Source organism: Colius striatus, chromosome 9, assembly GCF_028858725.1.
Source record: "Colius striatus isolate bColStr4 chromosome 9, bColStr4.1.hap1, whole genome shotgun sequence".
Taxonomy (NCBI): Eukaryota; Metazoa; Chordata; class Aves; order Coliiformes; family Coliidae; genus Colius; species Colius striatus.
Window position 1 is genome coordinate 24,555,379 of NC_084767.1, and position 17,115 is coordinate 24,572,493.

General features: G+C 47.8%; 1 protein-coding gene across 5 annotated transcripts in view; it reads left to right on the forward strand.

Moving 5' to 3' along the window:
• The window catches only part of FN1 (fibronectin 1), a 58,475-nt gene extending 44,571 nt beyond the window's left edge, over positions 1-13,904 (forward strand). For 2 of the 5 annotated variants that reach the window (XM_062003003.1, XM_062002998.1), the window contains 14 exons: positions 313-582; positions 2,268-2,455; positions 3,378-3,465; positions 3,634-3,810; positions 4,049-4,138; positions 4,356-4,535; positions 5,061-5,150; positions 5,948-6,414; positions 6,969-7,107; positions 8,569-8,733; positions 9,934-10,059; positions 11,187-11,293; positions 11,573-11,683; positions 12,071-12,919. In XM_062003003.1, the coding sequence (XP_061858987.1) occupies positions 313-582; positions 2,268-2,455; positions 3,378-3,465; positions 3,634-3,810; positions 4,049-4,138; positions 4,356-4,535; positions 5,061-5,150; positions 5,948-6,414; positions 6,969-7,107; positions 8,569-8,733; positions 9,934-10,059; positions 11,187-11,293; positions 11,573-11,683; positions 12,071-12,145 (2,273 nt within the window). In that variant the 3' untranslated portion in view covers positions 12,146-12,919. Of the gene's footprint in view, positions 1-312; positions 583-2,267; positions 2,456-3,377; positions 3,466-3,633; positions 3,811-4,048; positions 4,139-4,355; positions 4,536-5,060; positions 5,151-5,947; positions 6,415-6,968; positions 7,108-8,568; positions 8,734-9,933; positions 10,060-11,186; positions 11,294-11,572; positions 11,684-12,070; positions 12,920-12,960 lie in introns of those variants that run through there. The other 3 variants (XM_062002999.1, XM_062003000.1, XM_062003001.1) reach the window with 3 other exon arrangements.
• Positions 13,905-17,115: the final 3,211 nt, after the last annotated feature.

Below are 17,115 nucleotides of genomic sequence, written 5' to 3' on the forward strand. Positions count from 1 at the left end.
GGGTTTCGGTGCCAAGGGGCTTCAAATACGGGTAAAGATTGGTGTCCTGGCTGCTTTAAAGGTGATAACACAAGTCTTTTTGGTTTCAACAAGGCCAAAGTTGCCTTCCTGCTGTCTGGCACTCACAGACTCTCAGCCTTACTCTGCATGGATGTAAGCATGTGTGCAAGGTGCAGCACAGAGGAGAATCAAGTGCCCCCTCTCCTGCGCAAAATGGAAAACTGCTTTGCATGTAATAGAAATGCTTTTTATTTTCCTCACCCACAACCTGCTTTTTATCACATAACCTCTTACCGTTAATTTGCCTAACAGACATTGACCGCCCTAAAGGACTAACATTCACTGAGGTGGATGTTGATTCCATCAAAATTGCTTGGGAAAGCCCGCAGGGGCAAGTCACCAGGTACAGGGTGACCTACTCAAGCCCTGAGGATGGAATCCATGAGCTATTGCCGGCCCCAGGTGGCGAAGAAGACACTGCTGAGCTGCATGGCCTCAGGCCAGGTTCTGAGTACACTATCAATATCGTTGCCATATACGATGACATGGAGAGCCTGCCCCTCACTGGGACCCAGTCCACAGGTATACCTTCAACTCACCGCCTGGGAGGCCATGGCAGCGGAGGCTCCTGTGCACCTGGGCACAGTGGGCAGCCGGGGCCGTGCCGGGGAGCCCCGGGGCAGCCCAGGGGATGCGATCTCTTGCTCTACAGAGATGGCTCAGATGGCGCTGGAGAGCTGGCTGCCAGCCGAGACAGCCTCACCTGCACGTTAGGGAAGGTGGAACAGTCAGCAGGGTTGAAGAAGCAGACTAGAGAAGGGAGGGATGTTACCCTACAGCCTCCTCCTGGTCCTTGTGCAGATCAGTTATGTCCAGTCCCTTGTCACGGTGCCTGGCTGCCCTCTTGCAATGCACCCGTCTCGTCTCTCGGATATGGGGCAGCTGCAAACAGAGGCAGTTACTAGCAGCGGGGAGATCAGGGCAGCTTTCACCCTTAGGGTCTTTGCTTTTGGCTGTAGCCAGAGATCAGCATGAAGGGCTGGGCTTAACCCTCAGGTCTCAATAGAGCCTCTAGGCTCTTCACTGGCAGTGCCCTAAGGACTGCAGCCCACGTGCATGCTCGCAGCCTGTGCTCACATCACCTCCACAAGAAGCAGAGAGTTCCTTAAATGCTGGTCTGATACATCTCTATGTAGAATACATTTAAAATTCCTTTAGTGAAAAGGAAAAAGGAAGCTAATTGCTTGAGATAAAATGACTTTCAGCAGTATGGAATCAATTGCAAAGCTTCCAGTGTTACCACGTCTCTTTATTACAAAGGCAGCACCTCTGTAATAAAAGTCTTACATTCATTTGTGGATTAAGAGTTAGCACTGGAATTCCAGAGGTGTCATGAAGACAGTGGTTCCTAGTGTACAGATTGCTCTACTCAATTAAAGCAAAGTGCTGTAATGATTGAAAAGGCTGGCTGACTATCTCCCACAGGAAATGCAAATGCAGTACTTTTTTAAAACCCACTTTCTGTGGTTTACCCTTTGTGGGCTGTTCAAAAGCATATTTGAAGTCCTTTAAGGCTTTCTGTTGACTCTCATTACCAACAGTAAGGCAAGAAAATGTTTCAAAGGATGCTCTTTTTTATGCAAATATTTGTTTTTAAAGATATCAGATGTGTTAACTCATGAACAGTCTCTTGCGTGATGAGCCTTATGGCCACCACAGCTCTGCTTCTCCATTGCCTTGCTCTCTGTGTACTAGTTCACACTTGTGTAAGTGGCTGTAAAATGCTTCACATCTGCATTTGCAGTATTTTTATATCCTGTTTGCAATTCCTGAGCCTGCTTCCTACTTAACTTCTGTAAATCATCCATCATATTTTAGAAATGAGATAGGCAAGCGAAGCAGGATCAAATTATTAGCTGTGTGCAGCAGAACTAAAAGAATCTGGCCTTCTACAGGTTTAAGTACCTCCCAAAGCCTTCACCATGTATCACATTATGTTATTACTCACCTAACATCAGAGTTGAAGTGTCGAGATCTCCTCATTTCTGCTGAAAAGTCTTACTGTAGACTGGTGAATCTCCTCCTGAATACCTCACCCCTTCCATGGTGCTTTATGCCTGTGTTTGCAGAAGGCACATCACTTTCCTCCCGACATATTTCAGGACTAAACCTATGTCATGTTCAGGAGAGAGTATTGTTTTATCCAAGACTGCCTTTAAATTTTAAACTTCTCTAAACTAACCACCTGCCAATCTGGATTTTTGCAGCAATTCCACCTCCTACAAACCTGAAGTTTACTCAGGTAACTCCCACCAGTCTTACCGTCAACTGGAATGCTCCAAATGTTCGCCTCACTGGCTACAGAGTCAGAGTGAACCCCAAAGAAAAGACTGGTCCAATGAAAGAAATCAACCTTTCTCCAGATAGTACATCTGCTGTTGTGTCTGGATTAATGGTAAATCTCTTTTTGTGTACTGCAGCCTGTGTTTTGGGAAGATGTTATGAAAAGGTGAAGCAGTTTCAAATTCCTGGGTCAGGAACCTCGGCTGGAGCAGATCATTACAGCCCCTCAGGGCCTGACTGAAATCTGACTAGCGCTCAGCTCAGCTATAACGACTGGTTACCATAGTTGTTAAAAGGCAAGGAGTTGGCCTACTGAGTCTGCATTCTTTCCCCTTCCTGATTTCGCACAGAGAGACTGGATGCCTTAATCAAATGTAAATTATCATGTTCAAAATCAACAATAACCTGGTAAAATGCTTTTACTCATCTTTCACAAAAGAGGTCAGATAGTGACCTAATGGAAAGGTTTTCAGGCTGTGATATGGGAACTCTGGCAGTCTATTGCCTATTTTTAAGACATTTGCAAAATGTAAGTAAAAAATGCAAGTCTTTTGTGAGCAGGCTTAAATTTGCTTTATAGCCATCTTCTCCACTGGAAACATTTCAGGAGTTTCTGAACTGGAAAAGGCTGAAAGTCACTGATTTTATGGTTCCTGCTATCTTAAAAAGCTACTGATCTGTGTTTAAGGAGTTTTATTGATCATTTTCAAAAATGAGCCTCAAAAAACCATTCTAACCTAAGTGGACTCCTGGTCTGATGCAGTCAAGGACAAAAGACCACACTGTAACTTCCATCATTCTCTGTTCTTCACAGCAGGAGAACCCTATCATAGCAAATAATATCCATTAACCCCAGGAAAAAAAACCAGGATGTAAATTAAGTTTTTCTGTAGAATCAGCTTTAAAGCACAGATTCCAAAATGAGGGATGAGACAAATAAGCTGCTTTCAGGATTTCCTCTGCTCCTGGGTGTATGAGTATTTCCCACTGTGCCAAGTCCTTCCCATAACATGGTACAACTTTGCCAATTCCAGGTAGCAACCAAGTACGAAGTGAGTGTGTATGCCCTGAAGGATTCCCTGACCAGCCGGCCAGCCCAGGGGGTGGTCACCACTCTGGAGAGTAAGTAGTGAACAAATGACCAATTAGTGCTGTGCTGGGTGCAGAGGTCGAGATCCTTCTCTATGTCAAAAGCTAGGCTCCACAAAGCTCAGCAAATACCTTTGCAAACAGTTGGTAAGATTCTCAGTCTCCACAGTACTGACAGGACACCTTTTCCTTCTGGTGCAGATGTCAGTCCCCCTCGCAGGGCCCGTGTGACGGATGCCACGGAGACGACCATCACCATTACCTGGAGAACCAAAACTGAGACCATCACTGGCTTCCAAGTTGATGCTGTCCCAGCAAGTGGCCAGAACCCCATTCAAAGGACCATCAGTCCCGATGTTAGGACTTTCACTATCACTGGTAAGTGAGGGGCTTCTGGAGGGTCCACAGCTTTCAGGGTCATATCAGAAGGTGTGCTGGGTCCTTGTTTTGTAGTTGAATTTCCTTGATGAGAAAAGACTACAGGAACAAAAGGTGGGAAAAAACACCTGAGTCCTAAAGACTAGTCTCCAAGAAGGAGTTGTTGAAAGACATTCTGATGTCCATTTTAGATGACTTCCTCAGATTTGCTAACATGTATGTTTCAACTACATTTTAGGCTTGCAACCTGGCAATGACTACAAGATCTACCTTTACACTCTGAACGAGAACGCACGCAGCTCCCCAGTAGTGATTGATGCCTCCACTGGTAATGATCTTGCCTGATTTTTCTGCTCATGCTAATGCCCAGTAATCACATATGGTCAGTCAAAAATGGTCTGTATCTGATCACATATAATACGTACAGTGACATGCAGCAATAGGTTTTACTCGTGAGTTTGAGAAGGAGGTGAGAAGATGCACTTCAGGTGAAGAATATACTCGCCTTCACTGCATTTGACTTGTTTCCTTTTGTTTTCGCCTAGCTATCGATGCTCCTTCTAACCTGCGCTTCCTGACGACCACGAGCAACTCCCTCCTGGTTACCTGGCAGCCTCCACGAGCCAAGATCACAGGCTACATCATCAGATACGAGAAACCTGGCTCACCAGCCAAGGAGGTTCTGCCTCGCCCTCGGCCCGGCGCTACCGAGGCTACTATTACTGGTACTTGTCTCTGGTTTGGTGGGGAGATCTTCACCTAAAACACCTACATTTGGAGAGAGAGGGAAAAGGCCTAATTATAAAACGTGTTGATGGTTAGCTAAGAGAAAACCTTTAATGATAGACAGTGGATTCATAAGCACACCTGTCCTACAAACACAGTACACTTCTCTGGTCTGATCCACCAGATTTGAACAATCTGCAGGCGTTTGTTTTCACTGCTGCCATTTTCACTGACATCCATTCAAGGAAAAAAGCCTGTGACTGTGGCAATACCATCAGTCTCCCATTCCGAAGGTGCATTTTGTTTTATTTCTGCAGCATCCCAGCTCACATGGTCAGATTTCAGACTCACTCTGAGGAGCAGGAGGCTGGACTCTGACACTGTCCTGAAAACCTCAGATCCAAAATGCACATACCCATGCCATAGCCATACTTGCCTCCCATTCTGCCTTGGAACCCATGCATATTCATAAAAGAAAAGCAACTCAAGTTTTATATTACTTTTTATCTTTCCTCTCTCTCTAGGTTTGGAACCAGGAACTGAATACATCATCTACGTCATTGCTGTGAAGAACAATCAAAAGAGTGAACCACTGATTGGCAGAAAAAGGACAGGTAAAACAAAGCTCTGAATTGTTCTGTGCCAGCAGGAGGTGATGTCTTCTGCTTGGAGAGTACAATCTTGGGCCTGAAATAATAACGTTACTTAAAATATCCTGTTCACATTGTTCAGCCACACCTTTTTTATAAGTCAAATAGGCTTTGTATGGAGGTTCTCCTTTCTAGGATACAGGAGGTAAGATTCACATTTAGCTGCATTTGAAGGCAAGAACAAAACAACATACTTGGTGCTTGATTCTTGCCTGGGTACCTAATTGATAATTAAATCAGGGTTAACACATTTCTATACAGCATGTGGTGGCATCAAAGGCAGAATCTGTTCGTTGCCCATTGCATTTCTGTTGCTTTACGCCCTCCACAGTGTGAGACTGAGATACTCCTAGCAAGCAGAATACCAGCTGCATACCCAAATGTGATCGGGAACCTAGTTTCTTGCTGCATGCCAGTGATTTTTCCTTACCTGTGAATATCTCTTGTAATCATTGCTTCTCAGTTTGAGCAGTGGTGGCTTCTTTGGGTTGCAGTGTTCAAAACTGTTGCTCAGCTGTGTGAAAATTTCACACCAACACACTTCTTATGCCTGTCTATGAAAGATACACATATATTTATTTGGTGTATAAATATATTGATAGAAATTACCTTCAATGAGGTCATAAAAACTGTATTGCATTTTGGGATGATTACTAATCTTTGGTGCTTGAAGCGGTGTACAGCATCCACTCTAACTGTTTAATATAGAATTGTTAATTTTCCATGCTTTGCTTTATGGCTTCTGCCCTTTCTTTGGCCAGATGAGCTTCCCACACTGATTACCAGACCACACCCCAACCAACCCGACATTCTTGATGTGCCTTCCATTGACGAGAGGACCCCTTACCTCACCAACAATAGGTATGACAATGGAAACGGTATCCAACTTCCAGGCACCTCTGGGCACCCGCAGACAATAGGACACCAGGGTCAGCAAGTCTTCTTTGAGGAGCACGGCTACCGACGGCCTGCACCCACTACAGCAACTCCCCTGAGGCCAGGGTCGAGGCGGCAGCCACCCAACGTTGATGAAGCGATTGAAATCCCTGGGTACCAGGTGCCCATCATTGTGGAACCTTCATACCCCCACTCTCGTGGGCCCCGGCGCAATGACACCATGGGCCAAGAAGCTCTGTCTCAGACAACCATCTCTTGGAGGCCATTGTTGGAGAGCTCTGAATACATTATCTCCTGCCAGCCAGTCAGCCAGGATGAGGATACTCTGCAGGTAACTGAATGGTCTTAGCACAGGAATGGCATCAGCCTCACCTGTGGGGGCACATGTTTCTCAGGAGCCCAGCCCTTCCCTGTGTTAAGGGGCTGACAGTTGGAGTTGGCTCAGAGCCTTACTAACATGTAGCTGAGAGCAGGCTAAATGCCTCCCTCGTCTCTTTTGTGTAGAAGGCTATGGGATAGAACTGCTCAAAGAGAGAGCTCTTAAAATGCTATTGGTGTTGACATTTTGCCAGGGAGGAGGGCAGTAACGGGAAGCGACTGGGAGTTTCAAAGGCTGAGGTGTTTCTTCTCCAAGCCAAAGACTCCCTTTGCCCTTTTGTCTCCCTTGGTTTCTGTCTCCTTGAAATGGTGGTAATAGCATGTTGTTCATGAACCATAGGCCAGAGCAGTCAGTTTAACTTGATAATGTTTGAAGTTCTCAGGGTGTCTAAGGGGAATGGGCTAGCTCCATTGTGGTATAGAGCAGTAAACTGAAACATCCTGTCTTTCCTGAGAGTGGGGTGACCTGACCCCTTTCCCGTGACTTGGCGTTGCCTCTTGTTGCAGTTCAGGGTGCCTGGGACTTCTTCCAGTGCTACGCTCACTGGCCTTACGAGAGGGGCAACCTACAACATCATAGTGGAAGCCCTGAAAGATCACCGGAGACAAAAAGTGCTGGAGGAGGTGGTCACAGTTGGCAATACTGGTAAGAAACAGCTTTACAGAGTCTGGGTGAACCTGTGCTCTCACTGCCTCGTTTCCAATACGCAAGGCCACCTACCTGGTACCTGGGCACGAGAACAGTTTAGGAAGGAAACTCCTCCAGCCATGAAGAGTTCATAGCAGGGCACTGGGACAAATGCTTTGTGAAGTCCACTGGCTTTGGATAACTAGCATGCTGGTGGTGTGACTAGAGCTGTTCTGATGTTTTGCCTAATGATGAAGAACGTGCTTCACGGCTCCACACACTCTTCCAGGGTCAGTGCCCAGGGAAAGATCAAGAGGTATTTGCAGCTCTTGAAAGAAGTTGAGGATCACGCTGGCATCCCAGATTCCTGCCTAGCAGCAAAAATCTGCTGTCACAGTAGCAGATCGTGCTTACGGGAGGGAGCCGGGGGCCAGGAGCCAGCTTCACTGCTCTGTCACTGGCCTCTGCTGCCATGCTGGCTTATACAGCAGCACCCTGGGGCCCTCTGGAAGGTGCAGCAGCAGGCCAGGCTGTCTGCAGAGGTGCTGATTAAGCACAAACAAGCAGCACTTGGAAGCCTTGTGAGCAGCCACAAGCACTGGTGGTCAGGCAGCACTTGCTACTGCTGGAGGGCCCAGAGCCCACATCCACCTTGTATAGCCCAGGCTCTGCTTTTGCCAGTGCAGAGGGCTGGTCAACAATTCTTTCTCTCCCTTCATCTCTTCCTATGTGTATTTTGAGGTCAAAAAGCAGGCGAGAAGGTGGGAGAAGAGGAAATTAAGAGTAAAGGATTTATTTTAGCCACCTGTTAAGCCTCTCTGGGCAGCCTCCTACTGCCCCCTCACCCCAGGAAACAAGGTCCTTTGTCCCCTTCCAGCACCCCAATTGCCTTTTGTCTCTCACAGGCTGAATGAAGAGCATTAACTCATGGCCCTGATCATCACATGCTGAACCAGGGGATTGTAAAACACAAACCTTCCAATCAAGGCACATGCCTAAGGTGGAAATCAAATCTGTGCAACAGCATGGTCTGGTTTCCTTTTCCCCACTTCCCTGCCATCCAGCTTCAATCTAAAGTGTCCCAAAAAGCTGCATGTGCAGCTACCAGCCTCCTGCTGTTCCCCAGCACCACACAGCATGTTTCTTTTAGAAACAGGCTAAGTCAGGTTGCTGGTCTCGAGCAGCAAATGCAAAAACTCACACTTGCTTGAAACTTGGCAGATCACAATGAAAATAGCCTTCATGTCAAGTTGGGGTGTTTTTTTTAATCATTCAACTGCTCTGACACATGCAAATGGAAAACAAGTCACAGGGAGTCTGGATTGCTGACAGAGCCATCAAATACATGCCCGTGGGGTCGCTCCGTTACTGACAGGATATTGTAAGAACTGAAAAAGCAGTTACTCTGTGGAAATCCTCCTGTCCTCCAGGAGCTGCTACTGCAGCATGTGACACCTGTTTCTTTTTTTTCCCTTACAGTGTCTGAGGGACTGAACCAGCCAGCAGATGACACCTGCTTTGACACTTACACTGGCTCCTTCTATTCCATTGGCGAGGAATGGGAGCGATTGTCTGAAACTGGCTTTAAGCTCTGGTGCCAGTGCTTGGGCTTTGGCAGTGGTCACTTCAGATGCGATTCTTCTAGTGAGTAGCTTGCTTTTGACCATCTCCCTCTCTAAACCCCCTGAGCACTGATAGCATGACTGACAGAGCCCACCTGATCCAAACGTGACGCAGACAAACGCGAGCTCTGAAGTTTTTAAACCAAATAATTTTTTTGCATCATAAGAAGTGATGGAAAACTTTGGTTTCTTCCTGCAGCTTATCTAGTATGGCTGTTCACTGCATCAGCATCAGTCAGTGTTGTATTGATATGTGATGACTTGTTCACAGCTAAATGGTTGTTCTCTTTTCCCTACCCCTGCCAGGCACATCTAGGTAACCTGTAACAGCGAGATAGACAAGGTGCTTAAATGATAGTATCCGAGTAGCCATTTAGGACAAAAGCTTTGAGTATTAAATGATGATTGAATCTTCAACTCCTCATTATACACCTTGTTGCAGCAGGCCAGACAGAACTTGTGTGGAGTCCAGGGAGTATTACAGCAAGAACCAAGTCTGTTGTCTGTTTCAGCCAGCCTTGACAAAGCATCTTGCAGAACCAGTTTTCTAATTCTGTCAGCTGCTTTTTGAAGCTCTGTCAAGCAGGCAGCCTCCTTTGCTGGGGCCCTGAAAGTCTTATTCTTTGCAGGACTGTGGCTTACAATGGAAAAATATCAAACTTCATGTAAGTGAATGGAACAAAAGTCTGTGATGGAATGGTTTAACACCACACGTATCCAACTAATTTAAACTCTGCTTTTAAATTGGGGAGTAAGCTGAGCAAAGAGGGTATTTCTGCAATTTGCAGAGACTCAAAGGAGTGGCTGCGGGGAAAACACTTCTTTTACAGGATTAATACTTACATTTTCATTATTTGGCTTACCCATTGTGTTCTGCAGTCTCTGTGATAAAGTTTTACTGGGTATTTGCTAAAAAAAAAAAGAGCGTTTAAAATATTTTTCTCTCCCTTCCCTGCCCTGTGTCTATTAAATGCCCTTTAATTTGTCTTCCTCTCCTCCTCTCCACTTCTTGTCACGTCCTACTGTTTTCCTAAGAGCCTTTTCCTAGAGCTGTGACAGTTCAGTCCACAGCAGTTCAAAGCTGCAAGAGCTGAACTCATTTCCTCCTTGGTACTTCTATGAGCTCTGAGGATTCTTTCTTCTGCCTCTCTGTTGGTTCCTCTCACCGTGTCACTGCAGCGTGGGGGCTAATGCCTGCTTCTCCTTCCTCTGCCTTCTCTAGAGTGGTGCCACGATAATGGTGTGAACTACAAGATTGGGGAGAAGTGGGACCGGCAGGGCGAGAATGGCCAGATGATGAGCTGCACCTGCCTTGGAAATGGAAAGGGTGAATTCAAGTGTGAACCTCGTAAGTCTCCTTCTGATGTCAGTTTGAGATCCCATTCAGGAAATTTAAACATCTCAGGGCTGTTCCCATTAACTTTTCATAGAATCATTTTGGTTAGAGAAGACCTTTAGGATCATCAAGTCCTAATACTACCAAGTTCATCGCTAAACTAAACTGCGTCTCTCAGCACCTTATCTATGTGTCTGCTGAATATCTCCAGGGATGGCGACTCCACCACCTCCCTGGGCAGCCCCTTCCAATGCTTAATAATCCTCTCGGTGAAAAAAACTTCTTCCTAATGTCCAACATAAATGTCCCCTGCTGCAACTTGAGGCTGTTTCTTCTTGTCCTCTCACTTGTTACTTGGGAAAAGAGACTGACTTCCACTTCACGACAACTTCTTTTCAGGGTGTGGTAGAGAGTGATATCTCCTCTCAGCCTCCTCCAGACTAAACACCCCTGGTTCCCTCAGCCACTCCTAATCAGACACATGCTCCAGAGCCCTTCCCCAGCTTAATGTTGTTTTTTTTTTTTCTTGCATGGCCCAAAACTGAATAGAGTATTTGAGGTGTGGCCTCACCTGTGCTGAGTACAGGATGACAATCACTGCCCTGATCCTGCTGGTCACACACTTTCTCATACAAGCCAGGATACTTTTGGTCCTGTCGTGGAGGCAAGCAGAGTATCTGTATGTCTGATTCAGGCTTTGGAGGCTGAGGCAGTATCAGATTAAATCTAAAGGCATAAAACTCATATACACAGAATTGAAAAGAAGAGAAGCCTCTCTTGTTAGCTAAGGTGGCAGCACGCTCAGCATCTGTCTGCTTCCGGCCCTGGAGCCACACGAGAGGGACATGTCACTGCACTAAGATGACCCTAATCAGTAACAGGGGACTTTTCTGCAGGGCCTGTCATCTGAAGATCCTCCAGACTTCACACTGTGAATTAAACCGTGTTGCTCTTGTCAGGCAGATGCCCCTATGTTCTAGTTTAAAGCTGGAGAGCTATGACTGATGTTTTCCTTGCCAGTCAGTGAGCTTCTGGTCAAACGGGAGGCCAGGGACTCCTGTTCTGATTGCCAGGCTACTCTGAGAATACTTAAAGCCAAGCACAGGCCCTGCAACTGAGCTCTGCCTGCTCCTCCACAGATGAGACTACGTGCTATGATGATGGGAAGATGTACCAAGTTGGAGAGCAATGGCAGAAGGAGTACTTTGGGGCCATCTGCTCCTGCACATGTTATGGAGGACAGCAGGTAAATGATAGGATGTGGCACACTGAACCCAGGGGCTGATGAGGGGAAGAGGTTGGGCTGGAGTACAGTCCTGAGGCTGCTGGGGTTCAGGCTGGGTGGTGTCTGATGCCCAGCCAGCCCACATAAGAAAAACAATTAGTAGGAGAGCTGAAGTCCTTGTGTCAGTGCCTGTGTGAACGGGAGCACTCACTGGCACGGGTGGGCTGCAGCCACATGGGTGAGTGGCAGCAGCTCCTTGGCCCCCCGGCCTGACCCACTCCGGCCTGTTCTGCTCTCTAGGGCTGGCGTTGTGACAACTGCCGCAGGCCCAGCGTGGAGGTGGCACCCGAAGGCTCTGCTGGCCACACCTACACTCAGTTCACACAGAGATACCACCAGGCCACAAACACCGTGAGTACCCTTTCCTCCTCTGCCCTCCCTCACTGTGAGTCTGGTCTGTGGCACAGCATGTGGGTGTCTGTTCAGGGCCCGAGGGCCAAGAGCAGGGTGCAGCTTTCTGCGGGGTTGGAAGTGCATGATGGCCCCTGATCTGGCAACCCCTGCTCCATGCAGCACACCACGTGTGTGAGCTCACCCTCCCCTCAGTGCCCTGAGCTGCGGGGCTGCTTCTGCAGGCGTGGTCTGGCCTTCACTTGCCGCTGCAAATCAGGCCCGTGCTTTCGTGCTGAGAAGGCTGAAGGGCTGAGCAGGCTGGCAAGGATTCTCAGCCCCAACTCCCTGCAGCCGTGCCCGTCCTGGCAGGACAGCGCGCTAACCCATGTCCTTCCCTCCCCACAGAACGTCAACTGCCCCATTGAGTGTTTCATGCCCCTAGATGTACAGGCAGACACACAACATCCACGGGGAAAGTAACATCCAGCAAGACTTCTTGCGGCAATGGCAACAGACAAACCAAAGCATAGATACCCATCTGCCACGGTTACCATCCAAACTGGAGTGATGCTAGCAAAACCGCAGCTTTGGAGAATGGCCCTCTGCTCTGGAGCCATTGTCCAGCTTAAGCTCAACTCACAGCTTCTCCAAGCGCCACTCTTGGAGTGTTTCAGACTTTTCTCATGATTGATAGTGATTGTCTTGGTTTTGCTCAAAGTGTGTTGAATACCAGTCAGTATTTTCAAATTTAACGAGAAAAGCAGGGGGGAGATGCTGAATCACAAAATTGAGTGGGATCAAAATATCAAGGAGGGGGGGTGGGTGTAGGAATTCAAGGCTCCCATGCTCTGCAAAGAACATTTGAGTATGACATTACTGAAGTTTAGCGACAGGAAAGTCCACCAAACACTTCTGCTTTCACATAAGCGTGCAGCCAGCAATAAGATAGGAACAGTAAATCCAATCACTGTGATATTTAAAATATGCACAGTTCTAATTCTTTCTCAACGATCCTAGTATTTTTCTAGCTGTATCTTTGTATCTCATACTGTTATTTATCAGTTTTGTTCCCTTGACCTTCAAGTGTTTTTATATGGGAATAAAATGTATTGAAGACACTTAGTATGCAGTTGACAAAGAGGAATTTGGTGTAATTATGATCGGTGATTATTTTTATACTGTAAGTGCCAAAGCTTTACTACTGTGGAAGAGAAAAAAACCCAACTCTTTTTATTAAAAGATTTACAAACCAGACATGTAGTTTAAGTGATTCTCTTTGCTGCCATGGAATCTAGGATGAAGATTATTATTCTGAGCTGGAGTAACATTGCCTTGAAACAAGATGGAACAAACATCTCAATGAAGCGTGAAGTAAACCTCAAGAGAATCTTTGTAGAGCAGTTTGTTAATTAAAGCCTTCCAGCTGCACCCCTGCCCCAGCAGAGCGCAGAGACAAAGTATGTATGGCACGCTGCTGGAGGCAGAGGCTTGCTTTGTGGGAAGAGGTGGAGGAGAGAAAGGGGGGAGGGACAGGAAAATATTCCTTGCTTTGGATGGAGCTGGTCATTGATGGCACCAGACCCTTAGATATCTAGACTCAAATCTGCTTTCAGTGTCTGAGTTGCCCAAAGGAGCAGGGCAATCCCCATGCCTGGGGCTGGGTGTGTTCATAGCTCAGCCCCATGCCTCTCCTGCAGCTTCAAAGGGATGTGGGGTTGAAGGCCCTGCACCTTGCCTCCCCCTCCCCCCAGGAGGGAAGCTTACCTGTGACCACCTCAGGGATGGGTGGAGGGGTTGTCACACCCTTCTTCCACTTCTCAGCTAGTCCAGCTCCATTTGCAACGTGGTAAATTCAAAATCCAGAACTGAGGTGCTTTAGGTCTGAAGTGCACTGCTCAGGCACTGCTGCAACACTCTCACTTCCCACTGCAGTGCACTAGCCTCGAGGGGCCCGGGCAGCGCTGGGGGCTGTGGCTCTATACAGGCTGCTTCACCTCTGCTGTGCTTCTGCGTCTGGGCTTGAGGAGCCTTTTTCCAACCAAGCCTGTCTCCATTTCAATGGCTCAAGTTGGCAGTAAGGCCCTTCCGCTTGCGCTGCTACCGCTGCAATAACCTGCACAGCATTTGCCTGTACAGAAGATGAAAGGCTCTGTCCCAGCTCCTTGGGCCACGTTCCACTGTTGGCTACACAAGTGCTGCGTTCCTCCACTCACCGTCTGTCTCTGGACTAAATAAAGCAGAGCATGAGTAAGAGTTTGGCTTTGTGACATGAGAAACACCTGTGGCTGCTGCTTTCACTGTCTAGAGAGCAACCAAGCATTTACAAATAGTAAAATGATTGCAGGGATCAGGTCATCCCTCCAAATGTGCATCTAAAACACATGAGAACTAAAACCAGAATACTACTTCCCTGATAAAGTGGAGTTCTAATGCTTTGACCTTCCCAAGAGAAGGTTATATCTTGGTTTCCACTTTGCCGCTCAGTCCCTCACTCCCCTGCGCCAGCGTCACCATCCCTCTGCTCTCCTCACTCCTGTGTCACAGCCCATGTCAGAGCACCGTCCCCCTCTCACAGCACAGCAGGACGGGATAAAATGATCGAAAGAAGGCATTTGCTGTGAAGCCTGAGGTTTGCGTTGCCAACACATCCTGTGTAATACCTGCCAGCACAATGCTGAGGATTTGGTCACTCCACTACAGCTTTTGTTCTCAGTTACATCTGAAAACCCCTACCAGAGCGCAGCACAGAGGCAAGGGAAAGCGGTGAGAGCCAAAGTATCCACCACAAACCTTTCATTTTAGAAACAAGCGGCAACAAAAGGCACCGAGGTTTTTGCAGGTTCCCATGCTTTGCCCTGGCCGTAGGGCATGAACTGCCAACAGAACGGTGGCTGCACCATAAACTACTGGAGTAGTCGGTGGCCACGGTGCTGTTCAGCATCCAGATCAAGTTACGCTCATCCATGTTCCTGCCAAGGCAGAGGCAGCTGCCTGGGGCAAAGGTGGCCTCTGCCCAGCTGCAGGGGGCTTCCAGGCTGCTGGACAGGCGCTCAGGGCTGCGCCAAGCCCCGTGGCAGTCAAGCACTTGGCTGTTGTTTTCCAGGAGAGGAAGCCCATCACCACATGGTTCGTCTTCTCAGCTCACACCAAATTTCAGTTTGAGCATGGCAGCAAGCAGAGGCAGGGCTCTACATCAGCATGAATCAGTGATAGAAAGAAATAGGACCAAAAATAAAATCTTCTGTGGCCTCCAGCAAAGGCTGAGGATGATCTCTCCTGGCCCACCCCATCAGGAGCTACTCCCCTTCTGCCAGGCTCACAACTCCCCAGCCCAGCTAGCAGCAGAGACTTGCTGCCAGGACTGGATGTCTGCCTCACAGGCATCCCTATGCAGCTGAGAAGAGCAGCAGCTGGAGCCTTGGCTGCCACCCTCTATACTCAGTCCAGGCAGACACAGCTCCAGGCCCCTTTACTGGGCTCCTCACAGTGCCCATTTCCTTCACAGAGAAGGCTTCAGGCTAGTCAAAATTGTCATGGTAGCCCAGGTGACAAACCACCCCAAAGGGCATTCCTGTAACGTCACCTTGCATCTGGAATAGACCAGAGATTTTTATCAGCCATTAGTTGGACAAAAAGTTCCATTTAAACATAAGGAAAATCACTTCATTGTGAGCATGAGGGAGCCCTGGCACAGGCTGCCCAGGAAGGGTGTGGAGTCTCCTTCTCTGGAGGTTTTCAAATCCACCTGGGTATGTGCCTGTGTGACCTGATCTAAGTGGACTTGCTTTAGCAGGGAAGTTGGACTAGATGATCTTTAAAGGTCCCCTCCAACCCCTACCATTCTGTGATTCTGTGAAATGAGGCAGGGTAGCCAAGGACACTTGCTTGGGACTTTGGACAGTTGGGTGCCTTTCCCCCAGTTTGGTATGACTCCTGTACATCCTTTAGCCTGGCCATAGGCACAGCAGCAGGCAACAATATCCCTCTATGAGTGCTGCGAGACATAGAAGAGAATCACAACAAACCACAAGACATCACCTTAGTTATACATTTACTTGCAGAGATCTCACCTGGAAGGTTAGCAGTGGATTAAGCTGTGCCCCCAGGACAGCAAATGGAGGGTAAACAATATGCAGGAATACAAAAGAATAGGACGTGCCAGGTGCTTGTGAACAGCCTCTTCCGCCAACACTTCAGATGATGCAAGTAAAGAACAGTTTAAGAGATTCTTGAGAGAATATCACAGCATAGTATATACCAGCTCTGGTCCAAACAAGACATGGAAGGAACAGAACAGTGGAAGAAAGACAAATCCAAAACCCAAATTCTGAAGCATGAACTAATAAACCGAGGGAAGACTCCAAACACTGACAGTCCATAGGAGGCAATGGCACAACAAGCAGTCTGGGGCCAGGCTTTGGGGTAGTAGGGCCAACAGGACAGTCATTGACCATTTTTATTTGCCCTGCTGTCTTCAGCTGGGCCCAAAAAGTAGAACCCTCACTACCCTGTCCTGCCTCATTCAGCCATTTGGAGATAATGCACTGTAGAGCTCAGCAAATTAGAGATAATCCACTGTAGAGTTCAGAAGAGAAACTGCTCCCTTTCAGGCCAGAGCAAGGACAATGCTGGACACGATTCCTGGGCAGTGCCCAGGACACAAGAACAAAGGGAGCACATGGAATGACAGCATTGAAGGGAAACCAGCACATGTATAACAAGATCTTAAATAACTTTTGCACTCCAGGCAGTACCTTTGCTCAGTTTGAACCAGTCTGGATGGAATGGACTGTCAGGTAAAGTAACAGACCTGCCCATGGTCAGTGCAAGTTGGCAGCAGACAGTAGCCCAACCTGCATCACCCCTCTTCCAGCACCATCACCTACCTGCTCCCCCCGCTGCTGCTTCAGCAAGGGGAACACAAGCAGAGGGGCTGCTCTGCACTAGCTGACAAGTCTTTATTGCAGCACTGGGGATGCTTCCTTGTCCCAACTGTACAGATTTTATAAAATGGAACCAAAAAAAGATTCTTTAGAAATGTTCAGTGATTGCCCGCAGAAATGTGTCTGGGCTGTTATGTGTTACTCTGGGGCCAGACTTTCACTTTGTTTTTCCTAATGAGAGTTCAAGTCTGCTTAATGCAAACTGGGAGAAGGGAAGTGATTTCGGGCAAGATGCTTCCCAGTTCCCTGCCTCCCAGCTCCACAGGGAATGGTATGAGGTCAGGTTGTGCTGAGGGAAAGGAATTTTTCACCTTGGACCCAGCAACCTGCCACTGCCCAAAGCACAGCTCTGCGGCAGGACACCCAACCCCACTGCGCCACAAAGGACCTTTTCCGCTCTCCTCCTGGGGCAAGAGGGGAGCTGCTTGAGTCCAAACTCAAGCAGCTCCATCCAGCTTACACCACAGATTTCACCAGTTCATTAGGCAGCTGGGCAGAAGCCTGACT